Source organism: Erythranthe guttata, chromosome 14, assembly GCF_056151865.1.
Source record: "Erythranthe guttata isolate IM_541 chromosome 14, IM_541, whole genome shotgun sequence".
Classification (NCBI taxonomy): domain Eukaryota; kingdom Viridiplantae; phylum Streptophyta; class Magnoliopsida; order Lamiales; family Phrymaceae; genus Erythranthe; species Erythranthe guttata.
In genome coordinates, this window is record NC_142546.1 from 14986190 (window position 1) to 15007953 (window position 21764).

Here is a 21764-nt window from a genome sequence, read left to right on the forward strand (position 1 = left end):
TTACAAATGTAATTTTTGGAAAAGAACTTGCATTTTTTGGTATTCTATTCAGAAATTGAAATTGATATAGCCTAAAAGGCTCAATCACAAATTGAAGATATGGATCGGGCTTACGAAGAGTCCATACGTTCTAAGAGACCTGCAAAAAGGAGTGTCGGGGAAAGATTTCCCGGCATTAGCACTTTGACAATCAGTTCAGTGAATCGTGGAGAAACAATATAAGGCAGTGATGGACACACGCTTGATTTTGTTAGTTTTAACGGGAAAATTGACGGAAATGACTAAAAATGTTGAAATTTTGAAACATAAGGACCAAATGTATTTTTTGTGAAAATGGGGGACCGAATGTGTAATCGGTGCAAACTTGAGGGGCGAAAACTGTGTTTTTCCCAAAAGAAGATATGTACAAAACTATGTCGTTTTATTCGTTCTACTTTTACATTGTGGGATTATTAAAACCGTTTAATGGCGGCAACGAATAGTCTGATTCAAAAGATAGGGAAAGCAGTGAAGGCGGTGGCCGAAAGCAAAAGCTCAGAATGGTGGTACAGCCCGCACATGGCCGCCGCCTCACGCGCCGTCGCCGAGCGGATCCCACTAGTCGATCTTGTACTTGAAGTCAGAGATGCCAGGGTACACTTCTCCTACATTTTCCCCACATGGTGTTTGTTGAAATGCCTGAATGAATATTTCGTGTTGTTGTACTTGTCGACTTCTTTTACGCACGCCTGCGGTTTTTTTCGTGACACGGACTTTGGAAATTTCGGACTCAAAATCAGGATTTATCCGAAGTTATTATTAGCAGCATAAATTCCATAATCGGAATAATGAGTAAACAAACTTTTTTTTTTCTTCCTAGTTGATATTTTTACTTTATTTTCGCCTTTTAGATTCCGCTGTCATCAGAATATTTGCAATTGAGAAAACATTCATCTTCTTCGAGGCGAATCATCGTGCTGAATAAGATGGATCTTGCTAATCGCACCCAAACGAAGGTAATTTATTTATCTTCCTTTTGACTTTGTTCATATATTAAATATTTTTATTTCCGATCAGAAGTTATCTTATCTAACTTCTTTCACAGGAATGGGTGAGGTTTTTTGAGGGGCAAAAATGCATGGCTTTCGGAGTAAATTCACATAACAGAGAGAATATAAAAGAGGTGAATCTGCAATATTTTTCCATGATTTAATTACTCAAAATGAATTCATTATGCAGTTGCGTTCAGATTGTAATTAGGTCTTGTTAATTTTGAATAAAACTTCGTTTGGCATATACTTCTATTAATGTTGTAAAAAAATCCGATTTTTCTGTTAAAATTCTTTATCGAAAAGTAGACGACTGAATGTTCAAAAGACAGTAACTTGTTAATGCCTTGTGTATCAAAACTTAACGACATGCAGTTCCTGAATTTCATACAAGCCAGAGTCCGAGAATTGAAGAAAAATGACGATTCTGCACATGCGATATCATTAATGCTAGTTGGTATTCCTAATGTTGGCAAATCGGCATTAGCCAACTCTTTGCATCAGATAGGAAGGATTGCTGCAGCAGGTATTTATTATTTCTTCGTTAATACCTATTATTACAAAATTACTACTTACTTTTGTTTTTTTGAGTCTTATCACTCTTTTCGATACTGAACATCTTTTTTAATTATTAATTTTTTTGTTTTGCAGAGAAAGGAAAGTTAAAACATTCTGTCGTGAGTGCACAGCCAGGGGACACGAAAAGTATAAGCAGCTTAAAGGTTTGCTTGCAGTTTTATCCACGTGCATAATTTTTTGTGTTTTTCCAATGTTCGACTAATTTCTTTTGCTGAAAAAATCTACAGGTTTTGACTGCAATTAGCTCGTGTTTAGCCTCAGTTGTAATTTGATTCTTGGTGATATTCCTTCGTGCCTATTGGTTGTTTACTTTTGATATTAACTTATTTCTAGTTCCTTCGACTCATCTATAAATATGAACAAACATGAACTAGAAAACTACGTACAAAACTAGCAAGTAACCCATCCTAGGTTGTCTTTTTTTTTTTTTTGAAGGATTATTTTGTATATATATTTAAGTATATACTTCGCTGAAGCAGCCTATTTGAACTGCAGATTGCTAGCCATCCGAATATATACGTCTTAGACACTCCAGGTGTATTGCCTCCTGATGTCAGCGATGATCACGTCTGCTCCAAGCTTGCTTTAACAGGTCAGATCACCATATATGTATGTGTGTGTGTGTGTGTGTGTGTGTGTGTGTGTGTGTGTGTGTGTGTGTGTGTGTGTGTAAATAGAAAAGAAAAATCAAGAAATAGAAAACATTAAAAGAGAAGTGCCTTTTGTTTTGAAAAAAAATTGCAGGAGCAATCAAAGATACTGTAGTCGGTGAAATCGAACTTGCTCGATATTTTCTTTCGATTTTGAACTTGAGTGACGAATACAAGCCATGGGGAAAGTTACCTCGTGTCGAAACTGTCGGCGAAGTATTAACTAATAATGAAGGTACTTCCGGTCCGAACAAAAGACGAAACAAACAATATCCAAGTGATCACACTCAGGTACAAATTATGATTTTTTTTTATTTTTTATTTGTTGAAACAAATCTCGACTTTGCCACTGCTGGTATTCTGATAAATGTAAATGCAGGATTTCGTAGTCAACAATGTTCGACGAACACTTTTTGATGCAGTTTCTTCTTTTGCGGGTTGTTTGGAAAACGGAGAAGATTTTGCACGACTAATCGAAGAAGAATTAGAGGTTCTGTTAAAAGCTTTTCATATTCGTTTAGAATCGGAAGAATGTAAATATTGTAGAGTAAGTCGAAAGTTGCTTAATCTGTATCGTACAGGAAGGCTTGGCCATTACACTTTAGACCCTGTTCCACAATAATTTTGAAAGCCATTCATTCTGGTTTGAACATGGAATTCTTCTAATTGATTGTTTAAATACAGATAAAATTTATGTTAAATTATTGGGCAAATTACGGCCACCCCCAAGGTGTGGCCAAATTACAAAAAAACCCTCTTGTTTGGGTAATTACAGCCACCCCCTCCTTTTAAATATTTTTACGTAAAATTTATTTAATTTGGTTATTTACCGAACCAAATCGTATATTCAGTCCGGTAAACGATATAAAATGTTGGCATACCGAAATTTTGATTCGGCTTTACCGAATTAACATCCTTAAATTTACCTCTGGAGGGGTATTTTTGTAAGATAATAACATAGTTAAAGGGTGGCTGTAGTTATCCAAACATGAGCAAACATGAAGGGGTTTTCGTAATTTGACCATAACTCAGGGGTGGCCGTAATTTGCCCTAAATTATTTAATTTTGTAAGAGAAATTATTATAAATTTTGTTTGGGCCAGAGTAGTTTCCATTCTTATTTTGGTTGATTTTGAACTTTGAAGGAAGGTTTCGAAAATCCCTTGATCACAATTGTTGATTTACAACGGCCAAAGATATCGTGTCCATCCATAACAAAAAGGTGTGAACCGTTATTTCACTCCGAGAATTCCATATACGATGGCATTAGATTATCAAATACAATAAACCCGATTTTCATTACTGAATTTGAAACAATTTATGAACTTAAAAAAAATCTCCCGTTATTGTAAAAGCCATCAAGAATAATAAAATTTAAAGCTTAGCAACGGCATACGGAAGCAAATTTGATCCAACCGGGAGTTGCAATTCTTCCCAGTCATCTTCGTTCATCTTGGAGAAATAACGATCCACCATTTCATCACTAATCGACTCTAACCTCGACGGGTCCCACTGCAAAATGACAATTAAAAAAAAAACTTTTAGCTGAAAAGTCTATTTATATATACTTGGTTCTAAGTTTTTTTTAATTATTATACTTAATTACAAGTTTAACTTTTTAGCAGGATACATAAATGCAAAAGGAAAAAATGCACCTTTGGATTTTTGTCCTTGTCCAACAGTATAGCTCTGCAACCCTGAAATTTGGACTAGAATAATTAGAATTTTAGTTTAAAATGAGTTTATATAGTAAAAATAATATTTAAGTAGGTCCTTTTTGTACCTCGACGAAATCCTTGCTGATTTCGCCGCGCAGCACATGACAAACCATTCTGAATTCTCGAGCGAGGCAGTTGCCAATACCTTGTAGCCTTCCTTCTCTAATCTGGATATCAATACACGAAAAATATATATCCAATATTTTGCACATTAGTTTTTATATAACACATGCGTATTGCTAAATAAATAAATAAATAATAAATTAAGAATGCTTAGTGATCTATACCGATCTAAGAGAAATTTTGAGGCTCGTAGGGGATGCTTTCTTCAACGACTGAATTGTCGAAGTAATAAAATCATCCTTCTTTTCATCAGCCTCTCTCTCCTAAATATGTAAAGAGTTTAAAAGTTGCGTAAGCAAGAAAGAATCACAAGTTAAAAACTAATGTGCTAGTCATCTATCTTACAAGGGCTGATATAATCTCTTCGACTGTTCTTCGGGAAAAGCATTTATTAATGATGTTCAACCTGCATGTACCCCGAAAATTGTTTTTTAGGGGGTATTAGAATAAAATTACAACAAAACAAGTAAATATTTGTTACGTTTAATTAAATAACATTAATTCAAAAATAGTAAGCACTATTCTTTTTCATTATGGTATAAGATACTCTGGAATATGTTACCTGTGGTAAGCACTATTCCTTTTCAAATCAGGTATTTCTGAAAACTCATCGATAATAGAAGAGATAACAGCAGGAACACTGGAATCTGCTTTAACTAGTGCTGCTTCTAATAATTGCAATTTCTGCCCATCGGAAAAAAAATAATAATAAAATAATCAAGGAATAAATATGTGGGAAAAAGATTGAATTTCACCGCATTTGGGATGAATTATTATATACCTCTGATCGAACAAAATGAGTTGCTAAACCGCATGCAAGCATTTCAGGGCCATCCAACCTCGTACCTGTCAGACCAGCATATTCTCCTGACAAAGAAAAAGTGCAATTTGCAAGAAACGACACAAATCAACGCTAAAGTAAAGAAAAAAAAAATTTGGATAAAGCCAACAATAAAAGAAAAATATATGATCTTCAAGATCACAGTTAATAAGAGAAAAAGTAACGACTATACTGCAAAACAATCGGAAATGCTTGTGCTAATCTACCTCAAAGAAATGGTATATGAAAAAAAAAAAACACGAGGGCGTAACAGTAATTACCAAAGAAACCGGGGAGTCTTGACAAAAAGTAGGAAGCACCTACATCTGGGAAAAGTCCAAGAGCTGTTTCAGGCATAGCAAAAAGCTGCAAGAAGATAAACAAATATTGTATAAACATAGGACTCTGTAGTAAAATATCTATATACATGCATATACATTAGAAATAACAAACAAACACAATCCAGTAAAGATAAGAAACTCACATAATAATATCGAGAAAGAGAAAAAGAATAAGTACCGAATTCTCTGTAGCAATGCGGAATCTACCGTGTATAGAAGCACCTCCACCTCCTCCCATGACAATTCCATTAAGAATCGAAACCTTTCGATGCATTTTACAAATAAAAAATAAGAAAAAATAAAAATAGCAAACTAACATGATTTTTTTCTTTCTAAATTAGCACCTGGGGTTTACTGTATGTTGCCATCACATAATTCATCGTAAATTCCTTTCTGAAATAATCTGCACCCCTCTTCCAATTACCTGACGCTCATACAAAACATCAGGCATCATCTACTGCAAGGCAAGAGCCTTTCGTTATTGAATAAAAGATGCTAATATTAGTCTTAAATAATTATTAAAAAAAATTATCAAATCTAATTATACAATGTTCGTGAAATTCTATTTATATATCCAAGATAAGTCTCACTTTTGACATCTTGTGACATCAGCTTATCTACCTTGATTAATATCATGAACAACTGCTGCAACATCACCTCCAGCACAAAATGCTCTTCCCTTTCCCTATTGTCATGGCCAGAAAGTGAGACGTAAAAAAAAAAGAAAATAAAAAAAATAAAAAATAAAAAAAATTCATAGAATCCGCCAACATTAGCTCACCTTTAAAATAATTAATTTGACAGAAGAATCTCCGGCACAAGCAAGAAAGAGATCCAATAAACGAGACACCTAAAGTAAAATGAACAAACGATATTCAGTAGCCCATTTTCAGCTCAGAGAATGATTAATGGCCAACAAAATCAGTATCAAATCTGTTATAAATATACATATATGCATATATCTACATATATATACACCTACTAATCTAAATAAACTGTTCTGCAGCAGCTCGATGCATAATTTTTATTACGATTTTTACATTTAAATGATTAACTTGTATAGTAATATCAATGATTCACAGATAACTCAATACATACCATTGCCGCAGAAAGTGCATTAAGCTGCTTAGGCCTGTTCATCGTGAAAATTCTCGCAGATGATTTCTCTTCCACCAAAACCTATCAAAATCATTCGCTTTTCAACACAATTCGCGATAATTCAAACATCAAATTAAAATTACCAACAAATCCCAAAATAAATAAAAAATAGAAAATTGGACAATAAACTGAAAATTCCAGAATATATCGAAACCTAATTCCTAATTTTAAACGATAATTCAAGCATCAAATTAAAATTACCAACAAATCAAAAAATAAAAAAAAATTGGATAATAAACTGAAAATTCCAGAATATATCAAAACATAATTCCTAATTTTAAACGATAATTCAAGCATCAAATTAAAATTACCAACAAATCAAAAAAAAGAACCAAAGTGAAAATTCCAGAATAAATCGAAACCTAATTCCTAAATTTAAACGAAAACAAAAAACGAGATAAAAATTGAAGATAACATGGAACTGTAATTTAAACTTTATTTCAAACAGGATATTAAAATAAAATAAAAATTAAATTAAGTGAAAAAGTGAAATTCAAAATTTACCTGATCGGTGGTTTGTTCATGGGTAGAAGCCATTGTACTCGCAGAACCGACGCGCCTTGGTTTGCTGAATGGTAGTGATAGTGGCAGTGGCAGTAATAAGAACCGCAAAAGTAATTGAATTATTTTTGCTATTGACAGAATCAATTCAGTTTTGCCACATAATTGTACAACTTCAAATGCGCAGAGTACAAACAGTGTAAACATATTTAAAGAAAATGAATGTTCAATTTATGGAAAATAAATAAGATTACTAAACTATCCCTCTGATTAGTTATTTCGCCTTTAATTATCTCTCGATCAATTACTTATCTCATTACAAATTACTTATCTCATTACAAATTGCTAAACGATCCTTCGTATTATTAATATTATTATAAAGCACCCCTAAATGATGAATTTTTTGGGGGGATGGTTTGCTAAAATAAATTGCATCATAAAGAAGTTTGGTAATAAAAATAACATGAGGGTAAAATGAGGTTGTCTTATGAAATAAACTGTTAAGACCTCGTTTAGTCGTCAAGATAAGATTAAATAATCTAATGAAAATTCAATTATTCTATCGGATGCTAAAAAATTCAACAAAAATGCTCCATGTAAAGGGAAATAAGGCAAGATAATATTTGTTGGTCGACCCGATAAGTTATCTGCGATACCAAACATTAAACGAAATCCAATTATTTACTTGATCATGGTAATCTCCCCAACCGAACGAGGCCTGATGAATATACTTTCAGGTTGTCGTTGTCCATTATAAATTGTGAAACGTTTCGTCCATTATTAAAAAAAAGGTCGGAAATTCGAATACCTCCGAGTGTCGTCTATTGTAATAATTTATACGATTAATTTACTTTAAAGAAAGTCCAATTATTTACTTGATCATGGTTAATTTATTGTAACATTAAACAAAGTCCAATTACTTACTTGTCCATGGTTAATCTTCCCAACCGAACGAGGCCTGATGAATATACTTTCAGGTTGTCGTTTTCCATTATAAACCGTGAAACGTTTAATCCATTATTAAAAAAAAGGTCGGGAATTCGAATACCTCCGAGTGTCGTCTATTATAATAATTTATACGATTAATTTACTTTAAAGAATGGATCATATGAGTTTCAAGAACTCCATTTTCTTATAACCACTGTTTAAAAACCAACTTCATTTGCAAAGAAAAAAGGTCTCCATGGTCAACACTTGTCATCCATTTCAACCATTATTTTTTAATAAAATTAAATTAGATCTAATTTACAGGAGAAAAAAAGGGTCGAATATAACTATCATCCAAGCCATTCTCTATATATAAATATATTTCACTTGTTAGCTTTTCCTTAAAATACACTTATTAATAAATTATTGTAGAAAATTATAAAAGTTAAAGTTAGGAAAAATGCAGGCCATCAAGGAAAAGTTGAGTGACATAAACGCAATGCGAAAAGCCAAGGCTGAAGCAAAAGAGGAGGAAAGGGTAATATTTGTGATTCGAAATATTTCCGCTTAACCTCACTTTACACCCCTGAAATATATTGTTTTTTGGCATTTTGCATATTTAAAAAGATTTAATATCACTTTGCATCCTCAAAACATAATAAATCATACGCATTGCACCTCGGATGGTAAGTTAATAGTTTTAGTGGTATTTTTAAAGGTAAAAGCAATTTTTTTTTAATTTATCATTACTTGAAGCCTATTTCAAAACTGCAAAGTGCAAAAATAAAATTACAACACCTTAACATATTTAAAAAAAAAAATTGTATCACAAAAAGAATATTTTACAAAAGATTACTCAATCTAGTTTGTTATCAAGTTAGTTGAAAGTTATATTCTCTTACAAAGATTTCTACAAAATATTTTACTCAATTACAATAAAAGATCCATCAATCGAATAATTTAGTGTGACAATTTTAAGTTTTTATTTTCTTAGAAAATATAGATTTTAAGTAATTCAGTGAGATTTTATTTTCGCATTTTGCACGCTCGAAATTAAGTTGAAGGATAAAATAAAATAACAATTTAATATATTACTAATTTACGATGCACCCTTAAAAGAAACCCAATAAAAATGCAGTTGCGTTCGTCAAATTTTAAAAATACACTTCGGGGTGCATAGCAAATGATTTATTGTGTTTTGGCACTCCAAAGTGCTATTACCTTTTCTGAGGGTGTAAAGTGCTATTACCTTTCTTCGAGGGTGCAAAGTGTAAAATACTACATTTTAAGGGTGTCAAATGGAATTAAGCCAAATATTTGTCTTGATTCGTTATTATGATTTTACGTTTTGAATTATGGCAGGCGGAGAAAGAATTGGCGAAAGTGAAAGGTCAAGTAGCTTACGAGGTAAGAATGGCGAGAGAGGCCGAGGCTGCGATGGATCGCCACGTCAGCAAAGCTGCAGAAAAGGCGGCGGAGTATGAGCGGAAGCACCACCACCACCACCCCGCCACCGCCACCCACGGCAGCGGCAACGCCCGCCAGGATTTCTACGACGCCCAGGAGGATTCTCACGGTGGAAACCCCAATTCTCTATCATCTGAATATTCAGCTAGCCCCATCCGCGGCGGCGTTGACTCCGCTGCCTATGGCCGCGAAGCCGGCGGCGTTGACTCCGCTGCCTCCGCTGCCATCATGGGCTATACCGGCCCCGCATTTGGCGGCCCACCAACTAACAACAAATTGCTGTAGATAAATATATTTGGTTTTAATTATTTTATTTCATTAATTTATTATTATTAATTTTTTTTTTTTTGTTAAAGAATTGCGCGAATACATATTAAGTTATTTTCTTTTCAGCAATAAATTGTATAATACAGTCTGGCCCCTTTATTATATGTCGATATGCACATTGCCCCTTGATTATTTTTTTTTACACTATATTTCTTAAAACATTATTATTTATTGCACAGTTTCCCGATGTTACTATCGTTCGAGATTGGACGAAACTCAAATTATCGAGGGGGTAAAAACGTCATTATAACTAGGGGTACATTAGAGTGCAAATAATCATTTTCAAATTATACTTGATGTGTTAATTAACTATTTTGCATTTTTCACATAATTAGAATGATATCCAAAAAAAATTCACAAATAATTGAGTTAAATATATTAGATTGAATTATTCCATTTGTTCCACAATATCCGTCGCTTTTGCCATTTTCTTTTGTTTTATATGATTTGTCCCTTTAGAATTCTAACGTTGCATTAATTTTATATATATTTTTCAATCATACCCTTATTAATTCTCGAATATTTTCTCTGCAATCAATTAGTAAACAATGTTATTTCAGTCTAACAATATTTATTTCCTAACAATTGAGTTTCTAAAAATTAACGGTGAAAATCAGACACCTATTTAGAAACGGAGGGAGTAATTAATATATATATATATATATATATATATATATATATATATATATATATATATATATATATATATATATATATATATATATATATATGGGAGGATCTCGTACTATTTTTATAAAGGCATTGATAAAAGAATTAAAAAATAAGTAATATTCATAAATTTTATTTAAAATAATACAAGTTTTAACCATTTTATTTTATATTTTAGATTAAATATGATATATTTATCTATAATTTATATAAGATTATGGAGAAAAATAAAAAAAATAAAAGATTAAAACACATATTTACAATAAAATTGGGGGGCCAAAAGTAATATTTAGAAAATATAATGCCAAATACCTAATTTTTTTTTTCTTGGGGGTCAACAGCCCCCACCAAGAGTACCGCCAGTGTGTGTGTATATATATCTCTAAAAAATGGAACAAGCATTGGGATTATCATCACTAAACATTTGAGGTGCATATACATAATGTATGAAGTATGGAACTTCAGCTTTGAACTCAACTTCCTTAACAACTTCCTTAAACTCCACAACTTTGTCTCCTGTAGATTTCACCTCATCAACTACTTTCTCTCTCTTCTCTTCTTTCTTTTCAAATTCTTTCTTCTTTTCTTGCACATTAATTATTTCACCGTATTTGTGAACCCTTTCTCGCATATACGCTATTAGTTTTTCCGACTCGATCACTCCTTCAACCGTTATCGTTTGCGATTTTATGTCCGTTTTCACATTATGTATACCTGCAATTTTTTTTTATTAATTCTATAAAATATGTAATTTTGACATGTACAAAACTTTGCTATTAGGGCATATTTTATTTAAGGGTAAATTACAAACACCCCCTTGAGGTATGGTCAATTTACGAAAACCCCCTCTTGTTTGGATAATTACATCTACCCCCTCAAGTATGATTTTTTTCTTACACCTCCACCCTTATGTTGTCAAATTCAATATAATCATCTAGTTTGTACTCATTTTGTGTAAAAATACAGTTTCTGATGCACCACAATCTGATATATACAAGCCACAAAACACATATTATGGTCATCTTGCTTCAAATTGTAGAGTTCGAATGGGATAGAACAGGTACAAAAGTGATAATATTCTATATAATCTCGAAGACTCCACTAAATTTGAAACCGCAAGGGTGGACGTGTAAAATTATTTATAGTTGAGGGGTGGTTGTAATTACCCAAACAAGAGGGGGTTCTGTAATTTGACTATATCTTAGGGGTGGTTGTAATTTACCCTTTTTTTAATTATTCATATAACTTTTTTTTTTTTAATTTTTAATATTGTATATAATTATTTATTTAATTAACCTCTGTGCAACAGCAGCCTCCGACGCGCCTCCTTTTCGCATTGATCACAATGCAAGTAAGCCTTTATAATAATTGTTCTTATTTTTTCCTTCAAATTTATTAAGACACAAATTATTGGTATAATTATTAATTTGAGTGAAGAAAAAATAATAAAAATAATGGTAATTATTAAATACTGTTTTTACTTAATTACCTTTTTAACTTCTTCATTGGACTTGGTCTCAGAAATTAACTCAACTTTTTTATTACTCCATTTCTGCAATCTTGCATGTATTTTCTTAGCATCAATGGCACCTTTTACTGTGATCTCACCCTTTTCAAATTTGGCATCAACCCTATGAACTCCTGCACACACATGCATGAGTGTAATTAATTGGTATTTTTCTTGATTTAATTTTTTTTATTTTAAGATACCTTAATTCAGACAAGATTATTTTATTATTATTATATTTTTTTTTATATAAGAAGAAAAGAAATAATTAATTAAATTAAATTACACTGACCTGGGATTCTCAAGAGAGGTTTTTGAATGTCGTGTGCACATTTTGGGCAGTGCAGATATGTTTTGTAAACTGCTGTAATGACTTCGATTTTATTTTCTTCTTTTGCCATATTATATTATTAATATAATTATATATATTTTTGCTGCAAGATTGATTTTTGTGTATATATATAGAGAATCAGAACTTTGGATTGTCCTATGCAATTACTTAACTTGTTCTAATTATTAATTAACTTAATTTTGGTGGGTTTGATGCAAAGTGGTTCAACAGCTTGTGGAATCTTGAATTCCAAGAGATTTAATTGTTTGCATAATTAGGTTGTAATTGGTCAATTATTCAATTCCGAAATTCGCTGTCGTTCGACTAATTAGTTTCGTGTGTGTTAAACTTCAATATTTGTCCACTTTCGGCTTACTAATTTGAGTATCGATGGGGGAAGTTTTAGCGAATGGGCCAAATCTTGTGGTCCGATCGGGAAGGCCCATCTTGAGCGTATGGCCCAAGAAGAAATAGCGAGAATGGTGGAGGTCAATTTGGTAAAAAGTTTAATTTCGGAGGTCGAGTTGGATCGTTATAGGAGCCGGCCGAACCAGTTCGAAGGCTCATCTCGGATGATAACCCTAGGAGAGGAGTTCGATAGCGATTACACGAAGTAGAGTTCTTGGCTTGGAAGGCACGTCACTTGAAGAGTTCGAATCTTGTGAGTCCAATTTCGTAGAAATAACCCATTGAAGAGGAATTTCGAGTAAAAAGAATTTCGTAGCTTAAGGAAACGATATTTCATAATTAAGGAAAATGGGAGACCTACTAACAAGGGAACTCGTGAAAACCTAACCCTATGTATATATGCTCGATAGAGAGGAGAAGGGCTTTCAGAAAACACATACGATAAATATAGTTATACGTTTCTCTTAGCAACTGTCTCAAACAAACCCTAGTGATGTCGCCGGAAACCTCTTCTCTGAAGATTTCCTCCGGATGTCAAAACATGACAGTAGTTGATGGAAACTTGACTGCGCGTAGTTACTCGCGCGATCAAGTATGATTTTTGTTTTCTAACAATTCGTCATTTGTGTAAATATGGATTGAGTCATAGTTAACGAGCCGTTCTATAAGAACTCTGCAAGTTACAAATCGAAGGACAAATATGTATGAAATTTATCTACACGGACGCTTAAAAATTACATATGCTCCTCTAACTTTTCGAGTTTTGAGCCTAGGCGACCACCTACTTTACATGCTTGTAGAACCAGCTTTACTTATTATCTTACTTATTAAAAACACTCTCTTCCACACTTGCATGTGGTATATATATTAATTAATTAATTAATCTTGACAAAAAAAACAACTAATCTTGTGTATAGTTTATCTTAGATGAGAAAGAGGGAATCAATTTAGCATATAAATTAGGTAAAGACAACTTACATTATTACCTCACAACAAGTTGCAATATAATAACTAAATTAATTAATAATTTCTCAACTCATCAAGAACTTTCACAAAAATTAAAATTTTAAAAATTAAAAACTAGAATTAAATTATAGGATCAATTTAATTTATCCCAAATCACAAGTCGGAAAAAGCATATGATCAAGACCTAAAAATTAATTAAAGTGCCGAAAAAAAACAAGAAACAATTTAATTACAGGGAGAATTAAACTTGTGTGTTGATGAAGATTCATGAATTATCTGACCTTTATTAATATTGTTGCCGGCCGCCGCCGCCGGAGTTTCCGGCCCATGCACCGTCGTCCATTTGTAGCTGGCCGTTGTTAGGCATATTCAACGGCAAATTTAAGAACGGAAGCCCCAACGACGGATCGGGAAACTGGTTGCCTCCATTCCCGCCGCCACTTCCGCCGCCGCCGCCTGACGGCGGCATCTGAGGCGCTTCCTCCTCATCCAGCGGCAGCCGCTCGTAGGCCACGTTGGTAAACGACGCCGCCACGATGATGACGGGTCCCGACGCGATCAACGCGCCGACGACATTTCCACCGACAACCTGGCCCTGGCCGCCGGCCAGGTATATGGTCAAACTGGTGGCGCCCGGCGGCGCCGGCGGAGGCAGGAAGGAACCGGATAGGGACAGAATCTCGAACCGGCCGTGGAGGGTGGCCACGCTGCCCGCCGCGGCGGGCTGGCGCAGGCTGACGTTGTTGACTGTGCCGGTGCCGCTGAGTATGCAAACCCCCCTCTGCCGCCGCCTGGCGTAGGTGGCCACCGCCTCGAAGACGTCGCAGCCGCTGCCCACCTCCAGTATGTGGGCCCGGAGCGTGTTGGCGCTCTCGCGCGTGATGATCACCGGGGGTTTCGGCTTGTTCTTCGACCCGGCGGGACGGCCGCGCGGCCGGCGGCCGCCCGCCAAATCGCCGGCGCCGCCGGAGCTTGTGTTGGTGGAGTTGACCTGAAGGCCGTCCAGGGCCTGGTGAGAGTCTTCGTCGGCGTTATCGCCGGAGAAGTGGTGGCGGTGGGACTGGTCATCGGAATCACGTGGTATCTGGAGGTGGAGATCGGAGGGGCGGTGGTGGTGGTGGAGCTGAGAAACGAAGTGGGAAGAAGAACCTAAGTCCAAACCAGCCATACAAACAGGAAACCAGAAAAAAAATATAAAAAAAAATAATAATAATAATACTATTTGGAGCCAACAAAAAGAAAAAAAAAATATAGAAAAGGAGTGAATTATTATATGAGTAGATAGATAAATTAAAGAAATGGAAAGAACAAGAATTCAAACACTAGATCGAATAGAAAACAAGGGGAATCGAGTTTGGATCGACAAAAGAAAGGTCGGGGAAGAAAGAAGTGTAGAGAGAGAAAGAAATAAATATATATATTATATATATAATGGGTCTTTCTAGGGTGAGATCCCATGTTCTAAACTTTTATGAGATACCCCCTTTATATTGCGCCACGTGTCCCTGCCAAAAAATCCATTTTTTCCTCATTTACGTATTGTCGTAAATACCCTTCGTATAATTAATATTTTCAAAAAATCGGCCATTATATATTATTAATGTAATGTCAATTTTACCCTCTATATTTTTAATGCAATTTTAAATATATATTTATTGCTGAATTAAAATTTATAATGTCAATTATATCATTATTCGTAAAAATCATTAAACCACCCATCCAAAATTGCATCAACCTGAATTCGAACTCGTGACCATTTGAAAACACACAAGAATACTTACCATTAAGACACAACACATAATTGACAATAAACTAACAATACGGATATATATCACAAAGCTACAATTTATAATGGTTATAAAACTTATATAAATAATGTTAAATAAATTATTAATTCTCTTATAATTATTATTATTATATATTAAAAATATCCCATACTAACAAATCTTTATATAATATAATTTAAAAATCTAAGGAAATGTTGTTCAACTCGTGTAATTTAAAAATGAGTTTCGAAAGAATTTGAAGTTTGAATTGAATCGTAAGTTGGAAGATTTAATTAAATCGTAATATTTGAATCAATTAAACTCATGTGTTTTCAATTCAAAAACAATATTCAAAGATTTGATCGATTAAGCTCAACTCATTTCAATTCGTATACAATATTCAAATATTTGAATCGGTTAAACTCAATAATTTACAATAGCGTATTAATCAATCTGTGTATAGTTAAAGTTTAGTAACCTTTTTTTTTATTGAATTTTATCATAAAAAATAATAAAATTTAATTCGTAAAAATCGTAAGATTTAATCGGTTCATGGTTAGATTAAATCTTACGATTTACGATATGATTTTTACGATTTTACGAATTAAATTATTATTTTGTTGTTAAAATTGAATTAAAAGGATAGTAGACTTTAATTATAAATAGTTAACTCGATTAATACGTTCTTGTCAGTGGTTGAACTTAATCGATTCAAATTTTTGAATAATTTTTACAAATTAAAAGGATTTGCGCTTAATTGATTCAAATCATACGCTTTAATTAATCTTATGATTTGATTCTTGCGTAATTTAGGAATTATTTTTTTATGATAAAATTGAATTAAAAATGTATTACACTTTAATTAATAATAGTTAATTTGATTAAGACGTTATTGTCAATAGTTGAGCGCGCTAATGAATCAATTCAAATATTTGAATAATTTTTACGAATTGAAAGCACTTGAGCTTAATTGGTTCAAATATTACGCTTTGATAAAATATTATGATTTACGATTAGGTTCTTACATGTGTTAGGAATTAAATTTACTATTTTTTATGACAAAATTGAATTAAAAAGATATTAGACATTACTTATAAATAGTTAAATCAATTATGTAACATGTTATGTCAATAGTTAAGCAACCGATTAAAATATTTGAATAATGTTTACTAATTGAAAGGATTTGTACTTCATCGATTCAAATCTTACTAGTTGATTAAATTAAATATTAAAAGAAATTCACAATATAGTATTTGTAGTATATAATTTTATTTTAAAGTAAGAAAACTACTAATTGGAATGAGTTATAACTTTTTCTTCTTCTAAACAAACATATTATTTTATTTTTTATTTGGATTTGTCACACTATCGATTAAATAACATAAGTGAGTTTGAATTAAGTTATGCATTTTTTTATATTTAATTGAGCATTCTTTACATTTTTAAATGGTGGAGTTTATTAATACTTCTAATATTATATAATTAATGATAGATGTTTGGCGTATTGAACTGCAATTCTTTATATTTTTAAAACTTTATTTTATTAAATTTGTTAATAATTTATTTAATATCATTTAATAATAATGAATGTTGCAATTAATATTTGAATTAACAGTATTTATACAATTATTGTTAAATATATCATAATAAGTTAATGTGCTTGGATGGTTAGGAGTGTTAAATGTATTAAGAGGTCATAAGTTCTATTCCTAATGAATGCATTTTTTTCGATTATTTATCAAATAAATCTCGGTCACAATGAATTTAAATTAATTATTTAATTAAAATATAGTAGGGGTAAATTAGACAATTCAATGTTAATCAATTTTATATTAATTTAATAAAAAAAATAATCGAAGGATAATTTGGTAAAGTACTTCATTTTTTAGAACATAAGCCATGTTATTTTCCTAGGGTCCAGATATAATCTTAGAAAATTAATGGTGATTAATGCATATCTCATAAAAGTTTAGAACATGGGGTATCTCACCCTAGACAAACCCATATATAATATTATATATGGGCAAACTTGTAGGTGGAGTCAAGTTTATTAAGGGTAAATTACAACTACCCGAGGTTAAATTACAAAAAACCCCCTATTGTTTGGGTAATTACAATCACCTCTTTAATTATAAATCTTCTTACACGTTCATCTTTACGGTTTCAAATTTAGTGGAATTTTTGAGATTATATGGAATATTATAATTTTTGTACCTGTTTTATCATATTCTAACTCCATATTTTGAAGCAAGATGATCATAATATGTGTGTTTTGGCTTGTATCTATCAGATTGTGGTGCATCAAAAACTGTATTATTACACAAAATGAGTACAAACTAGAGCACATTCCCCGAAATCTAGATGATTATGTTGGATTTGACACCATAAGGGTGGAGATGTAAGAAAAAATCGTAGTTGAGGGGGTAGATGTAATTATCTAAACAAGAGGGTTTTTTCGTAAATTGACCATACCTCAGGGGAGGTGTTTGTAATTTACTCAGTTTTTATTAATTATGTCTACTTTTGATAATTACAAATAGTTCTGACTTATTTATCCATCTTACAATTACACCCTCGCGGAATTATGAATAATAGACTCTTGAATTTTTTATGGAATATTCGTTATAAATTTCTAAATCTATCATCAGGGGTGAATATAAAATTTTGTCTTACCTCAGGTGTACTAGTTATTTACGCATAATTTGTTTGTTTTCATAAAATGGTAATTTACACACTTCATTAATTCCGTTAGAGTTTATAAGGGACTGATAGTTTTAGGAAAGTATGTAATTATCAATGTCACAGAGATTTGTAAGTTACTTAGTCTCATCTCAGAGGGTGCCCGTCGTATCATTTTATTTATTATGTTATTATAATTAAGTATTTTAGACTATAAGTGGTTTAGAAATATTGAATTATATATAAGTTATAACTATTGAGAACTATACATATAAATATATGGTGCATGGGTACATGATATATGAAACGTGTGATTGCGATTTCTCTCCTCCCCAACCACATAATATTTATCAAATTTGTTTATATTATATTATATGAATCAACCTAATTATAGCAATGTCTATATAATTGAAGAGAATATTGTAAAAAAAAAGACATATGTAATGACAGGTTTATTTCTATATCATACGAAATTCTAAATTAAAACTTTTCAACATCAACATGTCATGTCAAAAAATAATGAAATGATATAAATAAAATATGAGCAAAAAATAATTAATTGTTCCCTTGCAATCGATATAGATTCTTTGATTTAATCACTTCTATCTATATAAATAAAGTTATGAAGGTATATTTATAATTAATTATCTTATTACTTAATCATTGTAGTCGGATAAAGGTGCGATTAATTTATATTAAAAATCACATGATACCCATTAAGTGATTATTAACTAAAAAAGCTACTTGACCGTAAATTAAATTATATACTCTTTTTATTCTTTTCATATTTTAAAAAACTGACATGAAATATATATATATATGTCTCCTTATAAATAACTAAAGAGCCTTTTCGTGTATATTATACTCAGTGGCGGAGCTGGTATGCGTCCAAAAGGGGCGGTGGCCCCTGTAACATTGCTCATTTTTCTATTAATTTATATAGATTTAAAAAAAAAAATGTATACAATGGCATGAACGGCCCCTTCTCAGAAAATTTTCATGCATTAGGCTCCGAACTTAAAATTTTGTATACAATATATATGAACTATTTTTTTCAAAAAAAATATCTTCAATTGCTAGGCAAATTATAGCCACCTTCTAAGATAATGTAAAATTACGAGAAAACCTCTAATATTTGGGTAATTATAACCACCCATTAATTATGTATTGTCTTACACGTCCACCCTTACGATATCAAATATACCAACTGAATGAGGAATTTTTTATAAGAAAATACATACTTGAAGGAAGTAGTTGTAATTACTCAAACAACATGCATGGAGTTTTTGTAATTTGACCTTACCCCAGGGGTTTGGCCGTAATTTGCTTTTAATTGTTTGCATGTTTGATATATTAAGCTGTTGCGAACGTGGCAGTAGTCCCTCTCATTTGGAACCGGTCAAACATATATTGACCGTAAAAACCGGTTCTTGTGGGTCCCATACACGTGCCCCTACCCAAACAACACCCCCCCTAAATCATCCTACTAATGCTTCATTAATTAGTTCATTAATTGATAACAATTTACATGCTAATCAATGGTCTCTTAGATGTGAAATACATCATAATTTTCCACTTTAGATCTGCACACAATTATACACCGTACGCATACACAGTACACATTTAAACGTGTGTATAGTGGTTAGGTTGTGCAGTACACATGTATGATGAGATTTTATTCGACGATTATAAAGTTTATCGAGTCGAGCAAAAACAGTGCATTTTAATGATACTATTAAATTAGAATTAAAAGAAAAAAAATCATGCTACTGTAGTCGATTGTGCCTTAAAAAATATGTTATACTCAATCGTAGATTAGTTAATCGGTATTTATAATCAAAATAGCCTTTTATATTAAACACGAAAATCGTTTTATATACTATATCAAGAATACATAAGATTAACATTAACTACATATACTTTCGAACCACTTTGAACTAAGGCAATACAAATACGCTTGATCATTTCGAATATTTACTTTGAGCACATTACTCGGAACGGAATATTCCCAAAAAAGTTTAGTTGAATAGAACTCGAAAAATATCTTGATTATCAATAAATAAATATATATTAATTCACAAGTTGGACAAATTATTTGAGAAAATTTCAAAGCAAGACATTGTCATCTTTTTTTTTTTTCTTGAAGCAAGTGGATCTCCTCAAATGACTTTGTGCTGAACTTGTCGTTTTGTGCTACTAATACATAATTAATTAACATAATTTTCTTGATTATCTCAACGGCTATGTCGTTATCCACCAATCAAAAAGTGTCTACGGACCTAAATAAAGTAATTAACTTCTTCTATAACCATGCTTAAAATCCGACCCCCCCCCCCCCCCCCCCCCCCCACCCAAATTAAACAATTATTAAACTTTTGATTACTGAGTCAGCATTAAGAGAAATGGCCATTAGCACTATGAAAAGAAAATAAATAATTGGCAAAAATAATTTTTTTTTTTTTATTTTGGTTCGAGTTTGACTTGATAAATATTTAATAATAAAATTATTAATATAAATTTTAGACTATTCAAAGTTCGATCATAAATAGTAATTTGAAGTTCTGCGCGTGCTCCCTCCCTCTCATTTTATATTATTTTCTGTATTAATTATTTGTTATTTTAGGAGTTCAGTGTGTAATTAAATTTGCCCTTGTTCAATAATTGTGGAGAGATAATGCAATGCTTGTTAAAATTATAAAAACGATAGATAATATGGAATAAGCAATTACAGACATGCGATTAAAGAGAAGAGAACTGTAAAATTACGACGATGACGATCGTATTTTAAAAAACAAATTAAATTCTAAATTTTCTTGTTAAAATAAAGACTAGAAGTCCATTTGTTAATTCGTCTGCCCAAATCTTTACAAAAAGAAAAAAAAAAAAATCACTCAAAGTAAGTGTTTTACATCAAAATAAATTCGAAAACCATAATTTTCGATCCTAAATTTTTTTTGATTGAAAAGTAATATATATATATATATATATATATATATATATATATATATATATATATATATATTGAATAATTAGATAATTGGTTCCACCAACTTTTATGCTGATTTTAAGCAAAGTCCAAGGTTTTGTCTATTTGATTGCAATTACATCAACCAGCTGGACTGTACACATTGAACTTCACATTAATAAAATATTAAATATTAAACAAATTGGATTTTACTTCAACCCCATCCACTCAATTTATTTTTTGATTAAATTCAGATGATATATAAAAAAATGAGTTTGGTACAAAAAGAGTTAGTACTACTATGTGATAACTTAAACTAACGTAGTAAATTTGGTAATTAACACATGATATGAGATGTCACAATTTAAAATAAATAACAGAAATCTGGCACAATTTAAGAAAATCTTAATACATTGTGATATGCATAATTGGGCCAACCCAATGGGCCTACAAATTACTTATCTATTGGGCCACGAGCCCAATATCGAAGACCACTATCACCGAGACCCAATCACCTTCAAGTAAGGTTTGGGCACGACAATCTCAACTAAGCTATAAATAAAGGTTTGAATTCATTCCTTAAGGTACGTCCTATTAACTGAGCAATACTACAATACGTATTCTCTGGACAATTTCTACTATCAGCATGTCTGACTTGAGCGTCGGAGGGGTTTCCGCCGGGTCAACCCCCGGCTTAGTTCATCATGTGTGCTCATTTTGCAGGGACCTCAGGATCATCAAGTTGTCAAACTACTGATCTGCTTTGCTCTCCCATCTCATTTTCTACACCACCCTAGGTGAGCTATATTTTAGCATCATCATTTTGGCGCCGTCT

At 32.2% G+C, this 21764-nt stretch overlaps 5 protein-coding genes across 5 annotated transcripts; 2 read left to right on the forward strand and 3 right to left on the reverse strand.

The window, feature by feature from the left end:
- The first annotated feature begins 424 nt into the window (after window positions 1–424).
- On the forward strand, window positions 425–2907 carry LOC105952382 (P-loop containing nucleoside triphosphate hydrolases superfamily protein). Its single transcript, XM_012975924.2, has 8 exons — window positions 425–633; window positions 891–995; window positions 1085–1162; window positions 1404–1554; window positions 1680–1750; window positions 2103–2199; window positions 2352–2548; window positions 2637–2907. The coding sequence occupies exons 1-8, from the start codon at window positions 466–468 to the stop codon at window positions 2877–2879; spliced, it is 1110 nt and encodes a 369-aa protein (XP_012831378.1). The 5' UTR covers window positions 425–465; the 3' UTR covers window positions 2880–2907.
- Window positions 2908–3468: 561 nt separating this feature from the next.
- Window positions 3469–7076, reverse strand: LOC105952435 (3-hydroxyisobutyryl-CoA hydrolase 1). Its single transcript, XM_012975986.2, has 14 exons — window positions 6921–7076; window positions 6357–6437; window positions 6040–6108; window positions 5880–5943; window positions 5603–5682; window positions 5437–5520; window positions 5199–5283; window positions 4879–4964; window positions 4660–4781; window positions 4443–4503; window positions 4262–4360; window positions 4040–4141; window positions 3912–3953; window positions 3469–3768 (listed from the first exon to the last, which is right to left on the reverse strand). The coding sequence occupies exons 1-14, from the start codon at window positions 6951–6953 to the stop codon at window positions 3631–3633; spliced, it is 1146 nt and encodes a 381-aa protein (XP_012831440.1). The 5' UTR covers window positions 6954–7076; the 3' UTR covers window positions 3469–3630.
- Window positions 7077–8236: 1160 nt separating this feature from the next.
- Window positions 8237–9797, forward strand: LOC148765276 (uncharacterized). The gene is made up of 2 exons (XM_088813840.1): window positions 8237–8382; window positions 9207–9797. The coding sequence occupies exons 1-2, from the start codon at window positions 8305–8307 to the stop codon at window positions 9594–9596; spliced, it is 468 nt and encodes a 155-aa protein (XP_088669966.1). The 5' UTR covers window positions 8237–8304; the 3' UTR covers window positions 9597–9797.
- An 887-nt stretch (window positions 9798–10684) lies between these two features.
- Window positions 10685–12521, reverse strand: LOC105952353 (Heavy metal transport/detoxification superfamily protein). Its single transcript, XM_088813859.1, has 4 exons — window positions 12107–12521; window positions 11797–11948; window positions 11604–11691; window positions 10685–11021 (listed from the first exon to the last, which is right to left on the reverse strand). The coding sequence occupies exons 1-4, from the start codon at window positions 12213–12215 to the stop codon at window positions 10690–10692; spliced, it is 681 nt and encodes a 226-aa protein (XP_088669985.1). The 5' UTR covers window positions 12216–12521; the 3' UTR covers window positions 10685–10689.
- A 1059-nt stretch (window positions 12522–13580) lies between these two features.
- On the reverse strand, window positions 13581–14914 carry LOC105953542 (AT-hook motif nuclear-localized protein 23). Its single transcript, XM_012977216.2, has one exon. The coding sequence runs from the start codon at window positions 14685–14687 to the stop codon at window positions 13806–13808; it is 882 nt and encodes a 293-aa protein (XP_012832670.2). The 5' UTR covers window positions 14688–14914; the 3' UTR covers window positions 13581–13805.
- Between the last annotated feature and the right edge of the window lie 6850 nt (window positions 14915–21764).

What these genes read in the sequence shown, in the direction of transcription:
- LOC105952382 (XM_012975924.2), top strand. Translation starts at nt 466, where the DNA reads ATGGCGGCAACGAATAGTCTGATTCAAAAGATAGGGAAAGCAGTGAAG. An exon ending in CTCCAAGCTTGCTTTAACAG is followed by an intron (nt 2,200 to 2,351) that starts GTCAGATCACCA and finishes AAAAAATTGCAG; the next exon opens with GAGCAATCAAAGATACTGTA. An exon ending in ATCCAAGTGATCACACTCAG is followed by an intron (nt 2,549 to 2,636) that starts GTACAAATTATG and finishes ATGTAAATGCAG; the next exon opens with GATTTCGTAGTCAACAATGT.
- LOC105952435 (XM_012975986.2), bottom strand. Translation starts at nt 6,953, where the DNA reads ATGGCTTCTACCCATGAACAAACCACCGATCAG. An exon ending in ATGAACAAACCACCGATCAG is followed by an intron (nt 6,438 to 6,920) that starts GTAAATTTTGAA and finishes TGATTTTGATAG; the next exon opens with GTTTTGGTGGAAGAGAAATC. An exon ending in GCATTGCTACAGAGAATTCG is followed by an intron (nt 5,284 to 5,436) that starts GTACTTATTCTT and finishes ATCTTCTTGCAG; the next exon opens with CTTTTTGCTATGCCTGAAAC.
- LOC148765276 (XM_088813840.1), top strand. Translation starts at nt 8,305, where the DNA reads ATGCAGGCCATCAAGGAAAAGTTGAGTGACATAAACGCAATGCGAAAA. An exon ending in AAGCAAAAGAGGAGGAAAGG is followed by an intron (nt 8,383 to 9,206) that starts GTAATATTTGTG and finishes GAATTATGGCAG; the next exon opens with GCGGAGAAAGAATTGGCGAA.
- LOC105952353 (XM_088813859.1), bottom strand. Translation starts at nt 12,215, where the DNA reads ATGGCAAAAGAAGAAAATAAAATCGAAGTCATTACAGCAGTTTACAAA. An exon ending in CCAATGAAGAAGTTAAAAAG is followed by an intron (nt 11,692 to 11,796) that starts GTAATTAAGTAA and finishes ATAAATTTGAAG; the next exon opens with GAAAAAATAAGAACAATTAT. An exon ending in GAGGCTGCTGTTGCACAGAG is followed by an intron (nt 11,022 to 11,603) that starts GTTAATTAAATA and finishes AAAAAATTGCAG; the next exon opens with GTATACATAATGTGAAAACG.
- LOC105953542 (XM_012977216.2), bottom strand. Translation starts at nt 14,687, where the DNA reads ATGGCTGGTTTGGACTTAGGTTCTTCTTCCCACTTCGTTTCTCAGCTC.